Here is a 17884-nt window from a genome sequence, read left to right on the forward strand (position 1 = left end):
ATGAAGATATATATGATAAATACTAGAGCAATCACTTTTTAAAAAGATTTTTATTTATTTATTTATTTATTTGAAAGAGAGAGAAAGTGCATGAGAGAGCACAAGCAGGGGTGGGGGGCAGAGGGAGAGGGAGAAGCAGACTCCCTACTGAGCAGGGAACCCAATGCGGGGTTCAATCCCAGGACCCTAGGATCATGACCTGAGCCGAAGGTGGACATTTAACCAACTGAGTCACTCAGGCACCCTAATCACTTTTAAAAAAAACCTCAGGGGCGCCTGGGTGGCTCAGTCGTTAAGCGTCTGCCTTCGGCTCAGGTCATAATCCCAGGGTCCTGGGATCGAGTCCCGCATCGGGCTCCCTGCTCCGCGGGGAGCCTGCTTCTCCCTCTCCCACTCCCCCTGCTTGTGTTCCCTCTCTCACTGTCTCTCTCTGTCAAATAAATGAATAAAATCTTTAAAAAAAAAAAAAAAAAAGGGCGCCTGGGTGGCTCAGTTGGTTAAGCGACTGCCTTCGGCTCAGGTCATGATCCTGGAGTCCCGGGATCGAGTCCCGCATTGGGCTCTCTGCTCGGCAGGGAGTCTGCTTCTCCCTCTGCCCCTCCCCCCTCTCATGTGCTCTCTCTCATTCTCTCTCTCAAATAAATAAATAAAATCTTTAAAAAAAAAAAAAACCTCAAAAACCATGAAAAACTAATTAATGAAATTAAAAAGCTACTTAGAAAATATTCACTCAATGTAAAAGAAAGTAGTAAAGAAGGATTAATAGAGTAAAAAAGACATGAGACATAGAAAACAAAAAGCAAATCGGAAAGAAATACAACAGAAACATAGAGTTGGAAGTCTTAAAGGGTTCTACCTAATTACCCAATAAATGAACACTTCCTATGACATCCCTAACAAATTGTCCTCCAGCAGTTCTCAATCTCAAGTTACCTTCACTGCTCTGCCTGAACATCACTTCTTCCACTGAGGCAGCTGCAGTGCCTAGAACAGGGCCTAGCTCCCAGAAGGTACTCCGTAATTACTAGCTGACTGATAACTTGTGAAGGGGAACTAAGATAACTCCATCTATAAGAAGAGTCTTCCACATAGAGCTCCAATATTCAAACTGCTCATGGTTTTTTCTCAGTAAACATACTTCTGCCCTCACAAAGGCATAGAAGACAGACTTCACATATATTTGCAACATTCTAAATATTATATATTGCATAGAAGCCCTCTAAGTTTCTCATTATAGCAAGGTTTCTTGTTCTTGTTACCACTTTGGCCAAAAACCTAAGTCATTCTTCCTCACTTTTTTCTTACCCCCAATCCACCAACTTGTTGGCTTCACTTTCAAAATATATCCTTGAGCAGACCACTCTTTACCTCTTTCATTACAAAAACCCCAGTCTAAACCAGTATCATTCTTTCTTGGGTTACAATATTCTCTACTAACTTCCTTGCTTCCACTCTTGACTCCCTATTTTCTCCATACCTGCCAAAGTAGTCTAATTATTATAAATCAAGTAACACCATTCCTAGCACACTTGAAAATAAAAGCCAAAATTCTTAGTATAGCTTGCAAGCTACTCCATCATTTGGCCCTGGGTGTCCTATCCAATCATACTTCCTATCATTCTTCCCTTTGCTCATTATACTCTCGCCAATCTCCTTATAATCCCATAAACATATAGTATGCTCTTTTTTCAAGACCTTTGTACTTGATGTTCTTTCTGCCTGAAATACTTTCTTCAGATTTTTGTGTAACTTACTCCCTCAGGTCTCTGCTCAAATATTATCTCATTACAGAGAATTTCTAAGATGCTATAAGTAATACTGCAGTTACAGGAGGCAGTTGCCTCTCTCCAAACTGCCAATCTCTATTCCCCCTACTTTATTTTTCTTGAAAGCACTTATATCATGGGACATTTTCTGTATTAGCCTTTTCTGCATAACAAACCATGCCAAAACTTAGTGGCTAAAAACAATGGTTTTTTATTCTTGCTATTATATAGATTAAGCTGGATGGTTCTTCTGAGTTGGGTCAGGTCCGCTAGGGCTGGATGGTCCACGATGGCCCCACTGGGACCTTGGCTGGAACAGCTAGGCCACTCTCTCTCTCTTAGTCTTTCATCCTTGAGGAGGTGAGCCTGGTTTTCTTCATATGGTGGTCTCCAGGTTCTAAGAGGGCAACAGCTGAAGCTGCAATACTTCTTCAGCTCAGAATTTACACTTGTACTTCTACTATACCCTATTGGTCAAATCAAGTCACAAGGCTGGCCTAAATATAAAGGGTAAGGAAAAAGACCATCTCTTGATGTAAGGTGCTGTAAAGAATTTGTAGACAATTTTAACCTACCAAATTACCTATCTACTGTCTCTCCCAGGGGAATATAAGATCTGTGAAGGCAAGACTGGCTCTCTTGTTCAGTGTCTAGTATACTGTCTGGCTTGCATTAGATACTCAACAAATGTGTGTTGAATGAATGAATGACCATTCATATGACATTACTTCCAGTTCTTTACCATCCTGTTTGCTTTCCTCTGAATACTTAGTTTGTCAGTATCCTTCAAAATTTGGGCTCTAGAAAGGGATACAAAATTTTACACAAGGTCTAACTGCCTAGGCTCAGTATAGCTGGAAAATAAATATCAGGTGAATGAATAAGTACAGAAGACTGTAGTCACATTCAGCCTTATAACACTGATACTGTGTGTCCTTTAAGGCAGCTTAAGAACCCCCTGACATATTTTTTAGTGGCTTTTACATTGTTCAATCTTATAGGCTTTGAGATCAAATATACCCCCATGGCTCCTTTACATCTGAAACACTGCCAAGTCTCTGTCCTGTATTTACACAATTGATTTAGGGGATCTAAAAGAACATTACCTCTATCCCTGTTGAATTTAAATTTAATCTCTTCTAAATCATTGATCTCTCTAGCTGATCATTTCCACTGACAAAAAAAACTTGCTCAAAACTGCTCAACAAGCTTCCAAAAAGTATATTTTAAAAGTAAAAAACAAAGAAAACGAAATTCTTTCCCTTAATGCCACATCCCTGTCTTCCAGCTACTACTCCATTTCTCTCCTCCTCTTCCTTACAAAACTTCTAAAGAAAGTTGTAAGCTAACTCAACTTCCTCATCTTCCTTTCACTCCTCAACCCACCACCAATTAAACTGTTTTTTAAGGTCATCAAAGTCTTCCAAAGTTGTAAAAATACTATGGATCCTCTCTATCCTCATCTTAATTGTTCTCACAGCAATATTCAGCACAGCTGATCACTGGTTTCCTGAAATATATTCCTCTTTTTAGCTTCTATGTCACCATTCTCTCCACTCTACTCATTTTTTTAATTGTTTTGGTAAATGCAAATTTTTATAAAGATTATGCTATTTATATTAAAATGCAATAAGTTTAATATTTTATAATGAATTAATATATATCTTTATATATAGATATAAAGATAAAAAATAGATATTATATATATATATATATATATATATATATATATATATATATATCTTTAAAACTTTCTCAGTTTTACTCATACAAAGACTTTTTGGATCTGAGACCAAAAGTTTGAAAACTGTTGCTTTCATATAAAACATATGGCATTCAAGAAAAAAATTACTTTGCACCCCAAAGAAGACCTGAAAACCAAAAGGGAGAAATACAACAGAAAAAGAAACAGAGGTGAACTGGACACTGGAAGGATTAGCACAAGGATATCAAAATAACTTTGAGTCATATATTTAAGAAAATAAAGATGGAGAAGGTAAATAAAGACACAGAGAATTTCAAAGTGATTGGGATTCCATCAAAAAACAATTGGAAATTAAAAATATTAAACTAAGGGCGCCTAGGTGGCTCAGTCAGTTAAGCAGCTGCCTTCGGCTCAGGTCATGATCCCAGTGTCCTGGGATCGAGTCCCACATCAGGCTCCCTGCTCGGCGGGAGCCTGCTTCTCCCTCTCCCTGCCTCTCCACCTACTTGTGCTCTCTCTCTGTCAAATAAATAAATAAAATCTTAAAAATAAATAAATAATTAATTAATTAAACTAAGAAAAGGCTTAAAAGCAAATTAGACAGGGCAGAGTAACAATAAACTGGAAGAAATTATTAACAAATATCTACAAAAAGGAGGGAAATATAGAAGAGCATATAAAAGACAAATGAGAGTGAAAAAAGTGGGAGCCAAAAATGCACATAATTGGAATTTCAGAAGAAAAGGAGAGAATAAAGAGAAGAGGCAATATTGTAAAATCTTCTAAAACTAATGAAAGATTTTATCCCACAGATCCAAGAATTTCTATAAACCACGAGCAGGATATATGCACAGAAACCTATACCAACTCACATCATAGTAGAATTGCTGAAAATCAAAGATGGAAAAATCTTAAAAGCATTCTATGGTCCTAACATTATCTGAGGAGTGACTGCAGCAATATTTTACTTTAAACTATAATAAGTCAAGTAGGTATGTTGTATTCTTTGGGTAATCACTTGAAAAATAGGTTTTTATTTTTAAGTGTATCTATAAAGTCACTAAAGAAAAAGACATTTGAATGAGCCAAAAGAAGTAAAAAAGAAGGAACATAAAATAGGTGAGTCAAACAGAAAACAAACAGTAACATGGTATAAATATATTCAAATATCATTAAGTACATTAAAAGTAAAAGAACTAAACAGTTGTATTAAAAGTCAAAAACTGTCAGACTTCATTAAAAAAATAAAACCCAGGGGCACCTGGATGGCTCAGTCAGTTGAGCAACTGATTCTTGGTCAAACTGCAGCACAATCAATCGAGCAACTGCTCCTGAGCAGGGCCCAATAAGCAACAGAACTGGCGAGACCCCCCTTTCCTCCCCTGGGAGTCTGCAGGGTGTGGAGGCTCGAAACAGGGTCATGTGCCTAAGATAGAAACGCTCAGTCACAGGCCGGGTGAGCATGGAGTGCCACCAGAGATGAGGGAGGCAGGAGTGATTGACTGCTTTTCTCTGAGGGCTCACTGAAGAGTGGCAACCTGAGCTCTCAGCTCCAGGGTGGAGACCGGGAGGCCGCCATTTTCATTCTCATCCTCTAAAGCTGCGCAGAAAGCCTTCAGGGAACAAAACCCAAATAGAGCAAACAGGAGATTACTTAGCCTGGCCTCCTGGCAAGGGTGGTACAATTCTGTCTGGGGCAAACACACTTGAGAATCACTGCAACAGGCTCCTCCCCCCAAAGATCAGCAAGAACATCCATCCAATACCAAGTTTACTGATCAATGAGAACTGCAAAACTCGAGCACTAGGGGAATACAACACATAAAATCCATGGCTTTCCCCCCATGATTCTTTAATCTATCAACTTTAATTTTTTTTTAAATTTTTTTCTTTCCCTTTTGAACCAATTTATTTTATCAACTCCTTTTCTAAGTCTTCTTTAACTTCCATTTTTACAGTTACACTCTATCCCTTCACTGTATTTAATCTTATTTTTGTGTGTATATATATAATATATATGTGTCAGTTTTTCTTTTTTTACCTTTTTGGGATGCAGTTTATTCTAACAGACCAAAATATATCCAAAATCTAGTGTGTGGCACTGTTCTATTCACCTGTCTGATCATATTCTCTTTTTTGTTGTTTTTGTGGAGTTTTTTTTCTCCTTTGTTTTGTTAAAGCCTTTTTAATTTTTCACCTTTAGGGACACCTGGGTGGCTCAGTCAGTTAAGTGTTCGCCTTTGGTTCAGGTCATGATCACAGGGTCCCAGGATCAAGTCCTGCATTGGGCTCTTTGCTCAACAGGGAGCCAGCTTCTCCCTCTGCCTGCCACTCCCCCTGCTTGTGCTCTTTCTCTCTCTCTCTCTGACAAATACATAAAATCTTTTTTAAAAAATTTCATCTTTATAGTTCCATTCTATCCTTTTGATATATTTAATCTTTGTATATATAAATTTTTCTTTCTTTACAATTTTGAGAGTAGTTTCTTCTAACAAACTGACCAAAATACACTCAGGAGACAGTGTATTGCTCTGTTCTGTTCACCTGTATATTTACAGTCCTTCCTTTGTTGTTGTTGAGGTTTTTTTTCTCTTTTGTTTTTTCTTATCTTTTAATTTCCATTTTTACAGTTACATTCTATCCTTTCCTTGTATTTAATTTTACTTTTGTACATATATAAATTTTTCTTTCTTTACAATTTTGAGATCTAATTTTCTAAAAAACAGACCAAACTACACAAAGAATCCAGCGTACTCCTCTAGTCTGCTCACCTGTCTGATTATATTCTCTTTTTCTCCCCCCCACCCCCCCGCCCTGTTTTTCAGTCTCTTCTGATTTGTTTTGTGTATATTTCTCTGGGGTCGTTGTTGCCATTTTAGTATTTTGTTCTTTTGTTCATCTATTCTTCTCTGGACAGAATGATGACAAGATGGAAAAACTCACCTCAAAAAAGAGAACAAGAGGCAGTACTGAGTGCCAGGGCCCTGATCAGTATGGACATAAGTAAGATGTCAGAACAACGATTATAAAGATGAGCTGGGCTTGAAAAAAAGCATAGAAGACACTAGAGAATCCCTCTCTGGAGAAATAAAAGAACTAAAATCTAACCAAGTTGAAATCAAAAAGGCTATTACTGAGATGCAATCAAAAATGGAGACTCTAACTGCTAGGATAAATTAGGCAGAAAAGGGATTAGTGATATAGAAGACCAAATGATGGAGAATAAAAAAGCTGAGAAAAAGAGGGATAAACAACTACTGGATCACAAGGGGAGAATTCAAGAGATAAGAGAAACAATATTAGAATAACTGAGATCCCAGAAGAAGAGGAAAGGAGGAGCAGAAGGTATATTGGAGAAAATTAACAGAGAATTTCCCTAATCTGGGGAAGGAAACTGGCATCAAAATCCACAAAGCACAAAGAACCCCCCTCAAAATCACCAAAAATAGCTCAACACCCTGACCTCTAATAGTAAAACTTACACATCTCAGAGGCAAAGAGAAAATCCTGAGAGCAGCTCGGGACAAGCTGTAACCTACAACAGTAGAAACATTAGACTGGCAGCAGACCTATCTACAGAGACCTGGCAGGCCAGCAAGGACTGGCATGACATATTCAGGGTGCTAAATGAGAAAAATATGCAGCCAAGAATACTTTATCCAGCTAGGATGACATTCAAAATAGGAGTGATTAAAAAATCTTCCAGGACAAACAGAAACTAAAAGAATCTGTAATCACCAAACCAGCCCTACAAGAAATATTAAAAGGGATCCTCTAAGCAAAGAGAGAGCCCAAAAGTAACATAGACCAGAAAGGAACAGAGACAATATACAGTAATAGTCACTTTACATGTAATACAATGGCACTAAATTCCTTTCTCTCAATAGTTACTCTGAATGTAAATGGGCTAAATGCCCTAATTAAAAGACACAAGGTATCAGACTGGATAAAAAAGTAAGACCCATCAGTATGCTGTCTGCAAGAGGCTCATTTTAGACCCAAGGACTCCCCCAGATTTAAAGTGAGGGGGTGGAAAACCATTTATTATGCTAATGGACACCAAAAGAAAGCTGGGGTGGCAATCCTTATATCAGACAAATTAGATTTTAAACCAAAGACTATAATAAGAAAGGAGGAAGGACACTATACCATAATTAAAGGGTCTATCCAACAAGAAGATCTAACAATTGTAAATATTTATGCCCCCAGCATGGGAGCAGCTAATTATATTAGCCAATTAATAACAAAATCAAAGAAAAACATCGACAACAATACAATAATAGTAGGGGACTTTAACACCCCTCTCACTGCAATGGCCAAATAATCTAAGCAGAAGATCAACAAGGAAATAAGGGCTATGAACGACACACTGGACCAGATGGACTTCACAGATATATTCAGAACATTCCATCCTAAAGCAACAGAATACACATTCTTCTCAAGTGCACATGGAACAGAATAGATCCCATACTGGGTCAATCAAAATATTGGGATCACTTTGCTAAGGCTGCTATATATCCATGAGAATGAACACACTATTGCTCCACATTACAATATGGATGATTCTCACAAGGATAAATATTGACTGAAAGCAACCAGATGCAAATGACTACACACATTCAAAAGAGGCAAAACTAACTTATGATATTATAAATCAAGATAGTGGTTCCTTTTAGGGATGAAGTAGACTTGGAGGGCTCATGAAGGGGATTCAGAGGTGTGATGATGTTCTAGTTCTTGACCTGGAGGCTGGTTACAGGCTGGGTGTTTGTAAAAATTTATGTAGATATATACTTAATGATTTGTCCACTTTTCTGCCTGTATACTTAATATGAAGTATATTTAAAAATAAAAAGAATAAGGAGAGATTGAGGAGAAAAGTGGTTTCTTAAAAGTAAATTACATCACTCTACTGCTTAAAAGCTGACAAAAACTTCCCACAGTCTTTAGAATCAAGTTCAAGTATTACATAGCACATATAGCATTTCATTATCAGAAAGCATACCTGCAGTTTTCAAACTGTGAACACCACATCATTTCAGGATATCTCTCCCCTTGCATATCACACCCCATCAAGCTAGTTTTCTTTCAAGTCCTTAAGCACATTATATTCTGTCCTCCCTTAGAGCCTTTGCATACGCTAGTTCCCCGACCTTCAAACCATTCTTCACACAAATACCTTCTTTCCATCCTTTAGGTTTCTCCTCACAGACGTCTTCTCAGTCACTTTATGTAAAGCTGCCTCTTTTTCATATTCTATATCTCTGCCTGCTGCACCCTTTTCTACACTTACTATGACGTGAAACAGGTTTACTTAATTTTTTATCTGTCCTTCCATCAGCATACATGCTCTATGAAGACAAGGCTCTAGTTGCCCTGTTTTATAGTTAAAGCCCCAAGATTTACCACAACATCTGGCACCTTAGAGAATCTGAAAAAATACTTTCTGAATGAATGAAAGAATAGTTATAGGTAGTTTCATATCAGCGTAATGAATCTTTAAAATTTTTCATATGATCATTATGTATTAGTTATCAATCCCAATTCTATTTTACCTGTACATTTTATTTGTATGCCTTCGCTTTATCCATTTGCTTATTCATTCACTCATGAAAAAAAATTAAGAGTTTAAACGTCAGCCATAGAGATTATAAAGACCAAGTTCTTTACCTTTTAAAGATCACACCATTTATCAAGGAAAATCAATGTGGATAAAACTAAATTATACTTTTACCAAAAGTTATTAACTCAAATACAAAGCCTTAAATCTAATTAAAATGTTGAAATAAGGGGAAGAAAAGATGAGACCTTTGAAACAAGTAATAGTGTAGTTACATCTATCAAAAAAGGAAATCAACCTAATTAGGCATAACTTTTTCTTAGTGAATTCATTTTGGCTCTCGGGGGTCATGTCTTTCTTTTTGTAAATGTTTACAATACATCTTTGAAGTGTAATATATCATAATAAATTGTAATATATTATTACCAGGACAATGTAGCTTCTTTTACAATGAGAGCAATTAGGGAAAATCCATTCAATGGTATACTTTGGTTTGTTTTTAGTCCCAATATTTTTTATTTAAATACTATTTTTTAAAGATTTTATGTATTTATTTGAGAGACAGAGAGCAAGAACATAAGCAGGGGGGAGGGAGAAGCAGACTCCCCACTGGGCAGGGAGCCCAATGTGGGACTTGATCCCAGGACCCCTGGGATCATGACCTGAGCCAAAGGCAGATGCTTAACTGACTGAGCCACCCAGGCGCCCTACTTAAAAACTATTTTTTTTAAGCCTTTTTTTTTTTTTTAAAGATTTTATTTATTTATTTGAGAGAGAGAGAATGAGAGAGAGCAAGCACATGAGAGGGAGGAGGGTCAGAGGGAGAAGCAGACTCCCCGCCAAGCAGGGAGCCCGATGCGGGACTCGATCCAGGGACCCCAGAATCATGACCTGAGCCGAAGGCAGTCGCTTAACCAACTGAGCCACCCAGACGCCCCCCTACTTAAATACTATTTAAAAAGAGTGAGAGTACTGAATGTTTATCGAAAGGGGGCATAAACGAAAAAAGAATGAGAATCTCTGCTGCAGGCAGGCAGATTTCAGTTAAATATAAGGAAGAACTTTCTAGTAGTTAGAGCTGCCTACAAGTGGGCTTCTTGTCAAGCAGGAAGCTCTCCATCAGTAAAAAAAAATCTTTAAGGAGAGCTAACCGGACATTTTCCCCAGGATAGAGCAGAAACAGTCTTGATTTAGCAGGTAGCATTGATCAGATCAGTGTCTTCACTACGGTGAAGAAGCACTTCTAAAAAAATTTCCAGCTCGTAGTGGACCAATACATTTACAAATTACAAAAGTAATTTTGTAATCACACATTTGGATGTTACCACAATGTCAAACTGCTCTAAGGGTTTCTAAATGCTTACTTTTGATTTCTGTTCTTAATTCATTGCATACAGGTAACAAACTGGCCCACATGAACAAGCAAACTATACTTTTGAGTAGCACTGAATTAGAGAGTTTTTAAGAGATTGCTGAGGTTCTATAGCTTTTCAAATTTACCTAGTCTGTCTTCCTTTTTATATTCATTAAGCATAATATCAACTGCTTATTTCCTAACAACTAACCTCTCTTCAGCAATTTAAAAAAGCATAATCTAAAAGATATTAATCTGAAAGCATTAGATCAACTGAGATTTTATCTCACTAAATTGAATAGCGAACTTTACTTTTTACCAAAACACATCCGAATGCTCATTTAAAACTGGTTACAAAAAATTTATTTTCAGCCATCCCCACACCTAATTTTTTCGTGTCACTTTCTTTGCATAAGTTGATAATGAAATGTGTGACAAATTATAGTTGATCACACATTTGAAGTTCCAACTTTGTTTTACTGGCTGGCAGCAAAACCAGCAGAAATGTGACTTGGGGATGAAGTGGGAGTATATTCATGAATTTCAGAAGCATGGAGTAGAGGATTTAAGTTTTTGCAACTACCTATATAACACTCAGTCAGTGCTGACCTGGTCAAAGCAAATATGATAAGGAATTAGAAAAAGAGGAAACAAAACTGGGGCGCCTGGGTGGCTCAGTCGTTAAGCGTCTGCCTTCGGCTCGGATCATGATCTCAGAGTCCTGGGATCGAGCCCCGCATCAGGCTCCCTGCTCCCCCACTCCCCCTGCTTGTGTTCTCTCTCTGGCTGTGTCTCTCTCTGTCAAAATAAGTAAAATACTAAAAAAAAAAAAAAGAAGAAGAAGAAGAAGAAGAGACAAAATTAAGAGTTCCCCATTCTCATATTTCCCCAAATACTTCTAGCTTTCTCTCTCCGAAAACAATGAGACATTTTTGTTGAAAATCTGTTATCTTCCTCTCATTAAAAAGAAAACAAAACGACCTTCCTTCTCAAGAGACCATTTCAGGATTTATGAGTTATCATCTCCCAACTCCATCATCCATGAATACTTTCCCTCCAGTGATGGCAATATTCCTTAATTCACCCTACTTTTATTAGAGCAGGAGTTCTTAACTGTGAGCATACACATGGGTGTTGGGAAATCTATGAACTCTCTGAAACTCCAAATGTTTTTAAAATTGTGGGTGAATGAGCAATTATATGAACAAAATGTCCAGAGTTGTCAATACATTCTTAGAGGGTACAATAATCCAAAATGATTAAAAGCATCTTTCTTGAGTGAAAAATGTGATCTGAATAGAAATAGAGGGTACAGGTTCTTCATTAATTGAATAGGCATATAAAGATATTATATCACTTAACAAAAAGGACTTTAGAAATAAATCCCCTCAGGGGCGCCTGGGTGGCTCAGACAGTTAAGCGTCTGCCTTCGGCTCGGGTCATGATCCCACGGTCCTGGGATCGAGCCCCACGTTGGGATCCCTGCTGAGCAGGGAGCCTGCTTCTCACTCTCCCTCTGCCTGCTGCTTCCCCTGCTTGTACACTCTCTCTCTGTCAAAAATAAAAATAAAATCTTTAAAAAAAAAAAAAGAAAGAAATCCCTTCATTTTATAGAAGATAAAATTGACATTTTGAGAGGTAAAGGGAGTGTTCAAGGTCATACTGCTAGTTAGAAGGCAGAAGCCAGAGAAAAACACCAGCCTCCGGCTTCCAGGTCCATTCCCTCACATCCTGCTACTACGCGGGGCCAGACAGGATATCAGTAAGCATACTACAAGCAGTCAACAATCCCACCTCTGATAAATATATGACCTCGGAGTAAATCAAGTAATTCCGTAAACACTACTGGCTCATAGGAAATACATTTTCTTTTTTTACTAAATGTATCTAAAAATACATGTTCTCTTAGATACATTTTAGAACTTGCTTCCTTGCCAGTAGGCACAATCAACAACTTGTCAATCATCTGAAAGACATGAGTGCCTGATCCTACTGCAATCAATCAGAGAAGGGCATACACTTGACCTGGAAGGGACAAAGGATGTTTAGTAGGAGACAGAGGGCTTCAAGCAGGCACTTTAAACACATTTCTTTCTGAGCCAATTACTCTGAAAGCCCACAATGCGAAGTAAATTAGTTGAGTGGATCTTTTAGTAACTGTTGAAGCTATTTAGAAATTTTAAGCAAAATCTCTTTTCAAAGTTTATTCTCTTATTTATTCATACTAAAGAAGAGCAAATAAAAAAGCCAAAGATGATGTTTAGTGAAAAGAATTTTTATAGTACATAATTAAGTGAGGAAACTGAAAAAGAATGCCCTACTTTGGTGTCAGTTAGGATGTGTAGAAATCCAAAATTTGTTTTTAATTTTTTTCAAAAAAATTGGAAAACTGGAAGTCTGTAAATAAGAATCCAAAAAACCCTTCATTTTCCTCCCCCACTGCACCCTTGACTTCTGAAATACAGTGCAACTTTCTACCATCTGTTATTTTAGAGAAGAAACAGTAATGAACATATGGGCTTTCTCTCTCAAGCAGCTGTAGTGTAGTTAAAGTAATAATAACTGTCTTTCTGTAAGATAAATTTACATTAATAACCTTAATGTTATTAAGTTAAAAACAAATGGCTCAGCCTCAGAGCCTTCCAGAATAAAATTAAGAAATTCAGAATTATCTATGACATAGTACAGAGATTTAGAAGATACCCTCTAAATCTTATGCTTTTATGTTTAAGGTTAAACAAACATAATTCATGACGCCCATATCAATTCACACAGAGTCCACAACTCATGTTTTCTCTTTCCCAGTCAAAATGCTAGGAGCCTCAAACAGGGGCTAGGTACGCATATATAAAAATCAGTAACTAAGTTCTTGAAAGCTGATAATATGAATCCACCACCTCTGTGGGTTACTGAACTCCAATCCAAAAGCTTATTTATTTGTAAGAAAAATCACAATACATGTGGCACATAAACTTCTATTTCAACAATATATATATAAATATCACTTACATATATTACTTATAATGAGTTTAAGTAAACTGAAAGGAATTCAGAACAGATTCCACATATTATGAAAAATAGGAATTTTACCTACCTTTATCTGGGTGATTCAAAATCATGATTCTCCTATGAGCTGTTCTAATCTTGGCCTTGCCAGCAGATGGGCTGTAAAAAGAAATTAAAGTGCTTATAATAAATAGTGTCGAATGCAGATTATAAATTGACAGTTTATATGGGTTTCAAGGAATTAAAAACTAATGAGAATTTCACCATCTTGTGGATAAATATGAAATTACAGCTTGTCACTGAAGTCTACTAACCATCAAAATAAACTGTTGATTCAATATTGCATGTATTTTTCCTCCTTTGTAATGCCAGTCTCTATTTTCAATCAATTTAAAAAATAAAACACAATAGGGGCGCCTGGGTGGCACAGTCAGTTAAGCAACCCACTCTTGGTTTCAGCTCAGGTTGTGATCTCAGGATGGTGAGATCAAGCCCCGAGTTGGTCTCCAGGCTCGTGAAATCTGCTTGAGATTCTCTCTCCCTCTCCCTCTGGCCCTCCCGTTCATGCTCTCTCTCTTTAAAATAAATACATCTTTAAAAAATAAATAAATAAAATAAAACACAACATACAGGGTAGGAGAGTCATAGTCTATAGACTATACTGAGTTTGAAAACATATGCCTCAAGTTATTTGGGGGGAAGGCAGTTTACATAATGTAACAGACAGGTATCTGGACTCCAGAGCTACTAGACTGCCAGATTTCATTTCCATTGCTATTTCAGATGGGGTAAATTCAGTCAAAAGTTTTAACCTCTCTGTACTTCAGTTTCCTCATTGTAAAACAGGGCTAAGAACAACATATTCCTCATAGAGCGACTGTAGGGATTAAATTAGTTAAGGCCAACAAAGTGCTAGAACAGTGCCTGGCATGTAGCAAGTGCTTCAAAATAGTTAGCTTTCATTATTATTATTATGTTTCAACAGAGCATCTCAAAACTCTTCATAGCTCATAATTTATTTAACTTGTGAGAAACCTATGGGAAAAGCTGTAACAAAAATTGAGAAAGTTAAAAGAACTCATACAATTCAATAATACAGCATAGCTAGATAGATAGGTGGATCTGATTTCAAAATGAGTGGAGGATCTGACTAGACCTTTTTCCAAAAACATAAAATGGCAAACAGGTACATGAGGTGATCAGCATCACTAATCACCGGGGAAATGCAAATCAAAACCACAATGAGATATCACCTCACAGCTTGTAGAATGACTGTCATCAAAAAGACAAGAAATAAACAAATGTTAGAAAGATGCAAAGGGAACTGTTCATGGAAATGTAAACTTTGCAATCTATACGTATTATACATATAGCAAATCAATATGTTTTACATCCTACATATACAATGTTTTTTGTCAATTATATCTCAATAAAACTAAAGGAGAATTTTTAAAATTAAAAAAAATTAAAAATAAAAAAGTCTCTTAGTGTAAGGACTATTAGGGTATTCCTTTTCACTGTTTTTTGAAAGTCCTCTGGGGGACCATTTCAAACTTACTTTTTGTTTTGTAGATACTTCCCAGATAGCCAATCAAGACACTGTCTGATTCTAAAGACTACTAAGTTTTGAAAAAGAAGTCATTAAACACTGCACCAGGGCTATGAACACTTTAACTGCCTAATTATTAAGAAATGAAAAACACATTATTTTTTTTTAAATTCCAATATGTTTAGTTTCCTGTAGTAAGTCTACATTTATCATTCTCTTTCCTTTATTAGTTATGTTTCCTAGCTCTTCTGTAGATATTTGACATGTCTCCTTAGGTAGATACTAAAGAACAGAAGCTATGTTTTGTATCTTAAAATAGTATCTAGTATTAAATATGCAATAGATGCTTAATGCATTTTATACAGCCCTCCAAAAGAAAATGGCTATAAAGGGGCACCTGGATGGTTCAGTCGTTAAGCATCTGCCTTTGGCTCAGGTCTTGATCCCAGCGTCCTGGGATAGAGCCCTGCATCGGGCTCCCTGCTCAGCAGGGGTCTGCTTCTCCCTCTGACCCTCCCCCTTCTCATGTTCTCTCTCTCTCTCCCATTCTCTCTCTCTCTCTCCAATAAATAAATAAAATCTTTAAAAAAAAAAAGGTAATAATTATCAGACTCATAGTGGTGAACTTTGGGAATGAGGGAAGTATTCTTGTGTGCCTACAGAGTTTATTCCCTTTTCCTTATTGCTATATTAAGTCTCCAGGAACTTAGTACATTTTAATAAATTTATTTGTTGTTCTAAAGATTAAACAAAATGGGAGAATCGTAGTTCTTAAACATAGTATAAAAATTAAATAAAGAGCAATGGATCTCCAGTACAAACAATTTCACCATGAAATTGAAAGTATAACTTTAAATATCACATTTCCTAGATCAAGGAATACACAGTGTTCCCTGGAATGTGTACCCAATTTGACTGGGACTGGGAATTGGGGTGCATGGAACTGAGTGGTGTTCTCTAATCCTGGGGCAAATGGAGCAGTTTTGGTTTCATCATTTTTACTATTGGTCTTTTGAATAACATTTAGCTTAACACAGTTCCACAGAAGTTTTCAAAAAGTATGAGAATCACACATGTGCATCACTTCAGAGAGTAACAGGTATAGTAATAGTTTTTCTGGGCAGCTCGGTAAAATATATTAGGTTTCATGAAATATGTAAGAATGTACAGGATCATCTAGTAGCACATAGAATATTTTTTAATAGGTTATCCATACAGTCAGCTCCATTTTGCCTTTACCTATTTGTTATATAGTCTATATAGTTTAGATTCATTGATCATGGAGAATGGAGCCACGGCAATGTATTCACATCTTAAAGAATCTTCTCAAAATCAACACTACCTGATTGAAAGAAAGGGCTAGAGGAAAGCAAATAAGGCTTACCCTTCTATTTAATGTGTTAAGAGCAAATATTTAGCTTCTGCATTTGTGATACAGATAGGAAGAAAGAGGAGCCAACATTTATTTAGCACCTGTTATTTGGTAGGTACTTTTATAAAAAGGTATCCTCCTATCATTTTACATTATTTCAACAAGGCTAAATAGTATTAATTCTATTCAAAACTGAAGAAACTGAAGGGCAGAAGAACTAAAAATAAGTTGACCGGGGGGCACCTGGGTGGCTCAGTCGGTTAAGCATCTGCCTTCAGCTCAGGTCACGATCCCAGGGTCCTGGGATCAAGTCCTGCATCGGGCTCCCTGCTCAGCAGAAGCCTGCTTCTCCTTCTCCCTCTGCCTGCCACTCCCTCTGCTTGTGCTCTCTCTGTCAAATAAATAAAATCTTAAAAAATAAATAAATAAATAAATAGCTTGACCAGACTCGTACAATGCGGTGCTTTAGTGATAGAACCGGGACAAGGATCTGTTTTGCTCAGCTGGTATTTGTTGAGCAGTTACTAAGTGCCATGTTTATATTAAGAATTATCTATGTATTAGTCTTCACAACAGTCCTAGGCAATAGAAACTGATATTATGTTTATTTTACAAATGATGACATTGAGGTCACACAGCTGGTAAATGGTAAAACCAGTATTCATACTCAGACTCACCTGTTATTAGAGGATATACTCTTAACCAGCAAATTATCCTTGTGAAATTTTCTACAGTTTCTAGTTCAACAGGATAAACCTTTATAACCATAAATCTTAAGTTCTAATTATCTGTCTCAATAACAGGAGTGCCTTGGATGATGTTAAATGATATTCTCAAGAACCTTTGTATATTCCTATTTCAAGACTATGAATGGGATGGTGTGGGGACCCAATAAAACTTCAAGAAAAGTAACAATGCCATCCTGAATAATATTAAAGCAAATAATAAACAGCAATATAGCCAACTTCCTAATTTGGTTCCCCTACCTAAAATCTATTCTCAGTGAGAGATTTCATCTTTTATTTAATAAAGCACCAAGCTGAACTGAGCTGTTTCCCTTGCTTGTTCACCCCTTTGTTTTTCTTGCTAAGGCAAAAGAAGTAATTAAATGTTTTGGCCTTAAAAATCTGCTAATCTACAAGAGATTTAAAAGACTATATCAACATAGGGCTTTATGACCTATATTGCTTGTGTTGATTAAATCATCAGAAGATCTGTTGTGGATGACATACTATAACCAACCCCACAAAAATTTGAGTGAGTTCTAAAGGAACATAAAGTAAACAAATGAATATATCAACTAGCAAATCTATAGCAGGGTACATCACTTAACACTAAAGTTAGGAAGGTATCACAGAGCAATCACACAACATTAACTTTCTCCTATGCTGTCCAAAGTCACACAATAGATACTAAGGTGAAACAATTATAATAAAATATGCTAGATCAGGGCGCCTGGGTGGCTCAGTTGGTTAAGCGACTGCCTTCGGCTCAGGTCATGATCCTGGAGTCCCTGGATCGAGTCCCGCATCGGGCTCCCTGCTTGGCAGGGAGTCTGCTTCTCCCTCTGAC

The 17884-nt window shown here is 36.9% G+C and overlaps 1 protein-coding gene across 3 annotated transcripts in view; it reads right to left on the reverse strand.

Annotated features, from left to right (window-relative positions):
- Positions 1-10069: 10069 nt before the first annotated feature.
- Positions 10070-17884, reverse strand: part of DNAJC15 (DnaJ heat shock protein family (Hsp40) member C15) — a 50086-nt gene continuing 42271 nt past the window's right edge. The window contains exons 5-6 of one of the 3 annotated variants that reach the window (XM_081814969.1): positions 13476-13550; positions 10070-11183 (exon numbers count right to left, since the gene is read on the reverse strand). In XM_081814969.1, the coding sequence (XP_081671095.1) occupies positions 11099-11183; positions 13476-13550 (160 nt within the window). In that variant the 3' untranslated portion in view covers positions 10070-11098. The other 2 variants (XM_081814970.1, XM_081814968.1) reach the window with 2 other exon arrangements.

Source organism: Leptonychotes weddellii, chromosome 3, assembly GCF_054177405.1.
Source record: "Leptonychotes weddellii isolate Sample4059 chromosome 3, ASM5417740v2, whole genome shotgun sequence".
NCBI lineage: Eukaryota > Metazoa > Chordata > Mammalia > Carnivora > Phocidae > Leptonychotes > Leptonychotes weddellii.